This window comes from Penaeus japonicus, unplaced genomic scaffold, assembly GCF_977035675.1.
Source record: "Penaeus japonicus unplaced genomic scaffold, GWHDUDI00000001_assembly GWHDUDI00000021, whole genome shotgun sequence".
Taxonomy (NCBI): Eukaryota; Metazoa; Arthropoda; class Malacostraca; order Decapoda; family Penaeidae; genus Penaeus; species Penaeus japonicus.
In genome coordinates this window covers 20,210,301-20,217,800 of record NW_028234423.1, presented here as the reverse complement: position 1 = coordinate 20,217,800, position 7,500 = coordinate 20,210,301, and the positions used below count along the sequence as shown (strand labels likewise).

General features: G+C 31.4%; 2 protein-coding genes across 2 annotated transcripts; both read right to left on the bottom strand.

The window, feature by feature from the left end:
- Nucleotides 1–200: 200 nt before the first annotated feature.
- LOC122243457 (uncharacterized) lies at nucleotides 201–1,520 on the bottom strand. The gene is made up of 2 exons (XM_043001062.2): nucleotides 1,480–1,520; nucleotides 201–1,355 (listed from the first exon to the last, which is right to left on the bottom strand). The coding sequence occupies exons 1-2, from the start codon at nucleotides 1,483–1,485 to the stop codon at nucleotides 633–635; spliced, it is 729 nt and encodes a 242-aa protein (XP_042856996.2). The 5' UTR covers nucleotides 1,486–1,520; the 3' UTR covers nucleotides 201–632.
- Nucleotides 1,521–3,516: 1,996 nt separating this feature from the next.
- Nucleotides 3,517–4,943, bottom strand: LOC122243456 (uncharacterized). The gene is made up of 2 exons (XM_086548794.1): nucleotides 4,903–4,943; nucleotides 3,517–4,700 (listed from the first exon to the last, which is right to left on the bottom strand). The coding sequence occupies exons 1-2, from the start codon at nucleotides 4,903–4,905 to the stop codon at nucleotides 3,588–3,590; spliced, it is 1,116 nt and encodes a 371-aa protein (XP_086404920.1). The 5' UTR covers nucleotides 4,906–4,943; the 3' UTR covers nucleotides 3,517–3,587.
- Between the last annotated feature and the right edge of the window lie 2,557 nt (nucleotides 4,944–7,500).

The following is a 7,500-nucleotide window of genomic DNA, read 5'->3' as shown; positions in this document are numbered from 1 at the left end:
AACTTTCAGTAAATGACAACATTGGTGATGGACTATGTCATAGCCTGGAAGATGTTGCATGGCCTCAAAAGATGGGATGTGACTTCCGTTGTAAATCTTGGTTGAACGCAGCAAGACAGGAAAGATGTTGGAGCTAATTCAAGAGAGAAATGTTTGGAGCTGATAATTTATATCTAAGGCTCAAAAAAAAAAGGCAAAAGTTGTGATCTGAAATTGATAATGTGTATCTTTGGCTATATTAAAGCATTGGGTTTTACAATCAGCAATGGTTGAAACTGAGGAAAAATTGTTAGAAGGCTTAAACTGAAGGACATTTATGGATTTCAGTTGTATTCTTACAAAATACATAAAATGGGTCGACATATACAGTTGCCTTAACATGTTCTAACCCTGTGTTTCTTGCGTGTCCCTGCTCTCAGAAGAAATGGTACCAGAGTTGTGAGATCCAAAATCGGCATATAAAGTGTTTAAAGCTGCACGAGGGGCGTTTAGTCCGGTATTGAATCTACCCAGACTAGCAGCAGAAGTGTACGGTCCAAGATAAGGAGACACTCCATAAAGTCCAACACCTGAATGGAACCCTATTGAGTCTGCAATAGAAGCACGAGGTGCAAAACCATATGGAAATCTGGTTAAAGACCGTAAGGGAATTCCCCCAAAGCTCCTTGAGATATGTGAGGTCCAACATTAGGGAGGAAATTATTCAAAGCAGTAATAGGTCTGTGATGAGTAATACCATATGGGAATCCTCTCAAACCAACTCCATAATGGTGTCCTGCTAAACCAGCAATAGGTCCATGCGATCTGAGGCCATAAGGGTGTCTTCCTAAAGCAACGTTGGAAGTGTAAGGGTGAAGACCGGAGGGAAATCCAGTCAATCCAGTCTGAGTGGAACCTAAATCTTCATTACTCGAAACGAAATCTGCACCGTTTGTACTACCAGGCATGCTTTCCGAGTCTGAACCAGATCTATCATCCTCAACATCGGTAATTCCATTGGCTACAGCACGTCCTTCAAAACCGCCGAATGGATTTCGAAGCCCTACGCGGTTTCCGTATAAATATTGATATCTACTGTTTTCATATGCATTTCCTGAATGTATACCACTGCCGTATGCGTGGTCGAGGTAGCCCCCATTTGTGTATATAGGTCCTGGCAAATGTCCCACTGACAGTCCGTGGTTCAAGATGGATGCACCGTTGCCATAAAGGCCACCAGGGATCAAGCCGCCGTGAAAACTGCCATGATGAGAAAATCCTCCGAGTGGTGTTCCCTGTGCAACTCCCAAGTAGCTACTCGCAGCAGAAGCTTGGAAGAACAAGACAGCACTGCTCACGGTGATCAGGAAAAGATTCTGAAAACGAATTCTTCGTAAGATCTGACTTTTTAAACATATCTTTTGTAACATTGACTTTTACTGGATGATAGCACTACAAACTGTTTTTAAGAAATTCTTAAAAGAAAGACTTAATACTAACCATCATGTCGGCTTCACGACCAGTGACTGTCTTCTGCCTCTGAGGACTGGATGCTTTATATGCTGGAGGGGTCTCTGAACTGAATACTTATCAGCACAAGGCCACAGCCACAGAGAGGTGATTCACTTCATAATGGTCGACAACAATGCTCTGCAAATTACACACACACACATATATATATGTGTGTGTATGTATGTATAGATATATGTGTGTGTGCGTGAGAGTGAATATATATACATATATATGTATGTATGTATACATATGTATATTTACATCACACACACTTATACATGTACATATACATGTGTGTGTGTGTGTGCATGTATGCATATATATATATATATATATATATAAATATATATATATATATATATATATATATATATATATATATATGTATGTATGTATGTATATATATATGGATAGATAGATAGATGGATAAATTCATCTATATACATATAGATGTATCTATACATGCATATATATAAATACATATAGATGTATCTATACATGCATATATATAAATACATATAGATGTATCTATACATGCATATATATAAATACATATAGATGTATCTATACATGCATATATATAAATACATATAGATGTATCTATACATGCATATATATAAATACATATATATTTACATATATAAATATGTATGTATATATGTATATATATATATATATATATATATATATATATATATATATATATATGTATACATATATACTTGTATATATCTGCATATACATATATATATACATAAATACTCACACATTTATGTAGAAATATATATATAGAGAGAGAGAGATAGACAGACAGACAAATAGATATATATAGAGAGAGTGATACATAAATACGTGTGTATATAAGTATGTAGATATATACATATATACATACACACACATATATATGTATATATATATATATATACATATATATATATAGAGAGAGAGATGTGTGTGTTTATATATATATATATATATATATATATATATATATATATATATGTTTACTTTATATATACATATATATGTGTGTGTGTACGTGTGTGTGAGTGATTATATATACATATATGTTTACTTATATATGTATATATATGTGTGTATGTATATGTATGTATGTATATAAATATATATATATATATATATTATATATATATACATATATAAACATATACATTTATATGTAAATGAATGCATGTGTGTATGTGTGCGTGTGTGTGTATGTGTATGTATATACATATATATGTATATATTTCATATATATACACATATATATGTATATATATACATATATATCTACACGTGTGTGTGAGTGGAAGGATGTTGATACGTACATACTTATGTATACACGTATTTCTGTACCTCTCTATCTATATCTATATCTATATCTATATACATATATATGTATATTTATATATATATATATATATATATATATATATATATATATGTATATATATATATACACACATATGCTTAGACATGTGTATGTGCACATATTTAAAACACCGCACATACAAACAAGCATATCTGAGTTGGAAAACCATACAAACAAAAAAGATGCACAATAGAGGAACATGTAGTCAAGCATCCATGCTTGTGTGTTTATATATATATATATACATATATATATATATATATATATATATATATATATATATATATATATATATATACACAGGTTTACATAGGCAAAACTAACCCTGATGCTGAAAGATGTTATTTTCATTCATTACTCTTGGTTTCTGTTTTAGTAAGAAAACAACAGATAATTGAATAAAAGGGCAAATAAATTTATGGTAAAGAAATTCTAAATAATGGTCAATCATAAATATCTTTTCAATTCTCTTGGCACACAGTTTCATGGAGTGGCATTACCTGCTTATGTGTACTTTGCACTATATATATATATATGTTCATGTGTTTAAGCATATGTATATATATGTGTGTGTGTGTGTGTGTGTGTGTGTGCTCATTCAATCATTATAGAAAACAATTGCTTTGACAGGTTTAGAACTCAAACACAGGTTATAGCATTTGTTTTATTCACACAAAAATCACGCCAGTGTGTTTACATTCCTATTTGCTTTCAGGTGTCGCTAATTCTTTGCTTCTTTCTTGTCATTTGTATCCTTACTCTCAGAAGAAACGTTACTGGAACGACGAGACCCAAAACCGGAGTGGAGTGTCTTCAAAGCAGCACTGGGACTGTGAGGTCCACGACCGGGACTGTATCTTCCTAAGCGAGGACCAGTAGCATACAATCCACCTAAGCCAGCAACTGGTGCATAGGGGCCAAGACCTGAATGGAATCCACCTAATCCACCAAATGAAGTGCCAAGTTCAGGACCATAAGGGAATCCATTTAAACCAGTAAAAGGAGTGTGAGGGTCCAGTCCATAAGGGAATCCACCCACAGCACCAACAGGAATGTGAGCTCCAACATTAGGAAGGAATCCATATTGCTGGCTTAAACCAGCAACAGAGGCGTCGTGTGTAATATCATAAGGGAATCCTCCCAAACCAGCAACAGAGGCATGAGCTCCGGCACCATAAGAGAATCCACCTAATCCAGAAATAGAAGAGAGAGATCCAAGACCATATGGGTAGCTTCCTAGACTGGAAGTGTGAGGATGAACACCATATGGGAATCCACTTAAACCAGGAATAGAAGTGTAAGGTCCAACCGCAGACGGGAGTCCAAAAGCAGCAACAGGACTGGAAGGTAAGCCAAAGACTCCACTTTGAATGGAACCTAAGTTTGGACGACCAGAAACCAAATCTGCACCATCTGTACCACCAAGCACGCTTTCAGAGCCAGATGTAGAAGATCCATCATCGATATTGTCGTTAATCCCACTGGTCCTAACATTTCCTAAACCGCTATATAGATTACCAAGCCCTAGACGGTTTCCGTAGAGATATTTGAGAAGGCCTTCATTTCCATAAGCACTTCCAAAATGTTTTCCACTGCCGTATGCGTAGTCGAGGTAGCCTCCATTACCGTAAATAGGTCCTGGCAAATATCCACCTGACAGTCCGTGGTTCACGACTCCCGCACCGTTGCCATAGAGACCACCAGGGATGAAACCACCGTGAAAACTTCCATGTTGAGAAAATCCTCCGAGTGGCGATCCCTGTGCAACTCCCAAGTAGCTACCCTCAGCTTGGGAGCACAAAAGAGCGGTGCTCACGGCGATCAGGAACAGTTTCTGAAAAGTAAAACTTTGTTCATTCTACCGATGAATTATAACATTACTCATATATATCTATAAACTTCTAAATAGGCAAGGACGTTGGTTTTAATTCATTTTAACTTCCTTTTTTCGGATCATGCGTTCACTGAGCATTTCTAGATGGAATTATTCCAGAGAAATAATGACTAGATGACAATTTTGTATGTATAGAACTAACCATTGTGTCGGCTCCAGAAGCAGCGAGTCTCTTCTGCCTCGGAGAAGTGTGGGCGCTTTATATACTGGTCTCCGATCTGAATACTTGTCAGCACAAGGTCACAGCGGAGAGGAACAATTATTTTTGTCTTAACAATGATCTTACCGTGGAAGTGATTCATTTCATAATGGCCAACAGCAATTATCGGTCTGCTTGTGTGTGTGTATGTGGGTGTTTGTGTGTGAGTGTGTGTGCATATATATACATATACAAAGACGTATACTTGTGTGTGTTTACAGTATATATGTGTGTGTACATTCATGTATATCAATGTGTATATATGTATATATCTATATACGTATATATATATATATATATATATATATATATATATATATATATATATAAAGTTAGATATATATGTATATGTAGATATATTTATTATGTGTATAAACATATATATAAGACAGACACACACACACACACAGACATATATATATATATATATATATATATATATATATATATATATATATATATATATGTATATATACATATACATATGTATATATATACATATATATGTGTGTGTATGTATGTATGTGTGTACATATATATATATGTTTACATATGAATATAGGTACTTACACACATATCTATGTATATGTACAAAAACAACTACACACACATACACATATATACACGTATATACATATGTATATATGCTTATATATACTTATACATGTATATACACATCTACATACAAACACACTCACGCACACAAACACCCATACACACACACACACATATATATATATATATATATATATATATATATATATATATATATATATATATATATATATATACATACATACATATGTATGTATACATATAAAAGTATATACATAAGTATATATACACATACATATATGCATATATATATATATATACATATATACATATGTAAATACATATACATTTTATATACATGTATATATACATACATAAATACAAAATAAAACACTGCCACAATATGACAGGAAAACTCGCGAACTTTTAGTGAAAGTTCCTCATCAGGCGTAAGCAAACTAAAAAATGAATAGTAGAAATAAACTTACTTATACTATTAATTTTTATTTTATCTTCTTTTTATTTTGTTTTGTTTTATTTTATCTGTATTGTGCACATTACTGTGTTTGTGTTATGATACATACATGCATACATATGTATACATATATATATATATATATATATATATATATATATATATATATAATATATATATACAAATATATATATATATACATATATATACATATATACATAATGATAATAACAATGGTGATAATGCCAATAACAATAATTATGATAATGAGAGCAAAAATTATAATAAAGATGAAGATGATCATGAAAATACTAATGACAATGATAATAATGGTGATGATAAGAGTCATCATGATTATTATGATAATTATAATTATCATTATAATTTTTATTATCATTACCACCATTAATTCTATCATCATTTATATAATTATCATCCTAATTATGATCATTATTATCAACAATATCGTATTCACTTTTATCCTAATCATCCTTTTCATTATATTGTCAACCATTATTTTCATCATTAACAGTATCATTATCATTTCCATCATTACTATCACTACTATAGGCCTATGTGATATTAATATCATTTTTATCCTTCTCATCAATAGTATTAATATCGTTGACATTAGTATCACTATCCTCATTATCATTATTATCATCATTATTATTTCCATATTCATTATCATTATATCTATCACTATTTTGATTATTATTTTTATCATTATTACCATCATTATTGTCATTTTTGTTACTGCCATTATCGTCATTGATTATTTTTGTCTCATGTTACTATTATGACAATCATCATTGTTACGGTTATCATTATAATTATCATCATGATATTACCACTGTTATCATTACTAGTAGATTTTTTTATTACCGTTATCAATATCATCATCTTTATCATTAGTTATCACAGCGTTTTTAGCGTTAATATCATACTCTGTGTATACAAAACTAAACACACAAACATACACACACACACACACACACACATATATATATATAAATATATATATATATATATATATATATATATATATATATATATATATATATATATATGTATGTATATTGTATATCTATATGTATATTTATATGTATATATATATATATATATATATATATATATATATATATATATATATATATATACATATATATGTATGTGTGTGTGCGTGTGTATGTAAAACTAGAGAGACGAAATGAGAGACAAAATCTGTATGATGAAATTGATGTGAGAGAATGTTTTTTGTGCTGATTATTATTAATATGTAAGTGCTGACGCATTAACCGTAACGTAATATTTAATCGATATGAGTTTTCTCTATAGTTTGACCTTATCTCGTAATCCTATGCATGAGTTATGGAACATAATAGAATTGTAGTTATATTAGAGACAGTCAGTTATAATCAGTGATATTGGTAAACCTTTGAGTTGTGCAAATGTGAAAATATGAGGCATGTAACTTTCAGTAAATGACAACATTGGTGATGGACTATGTC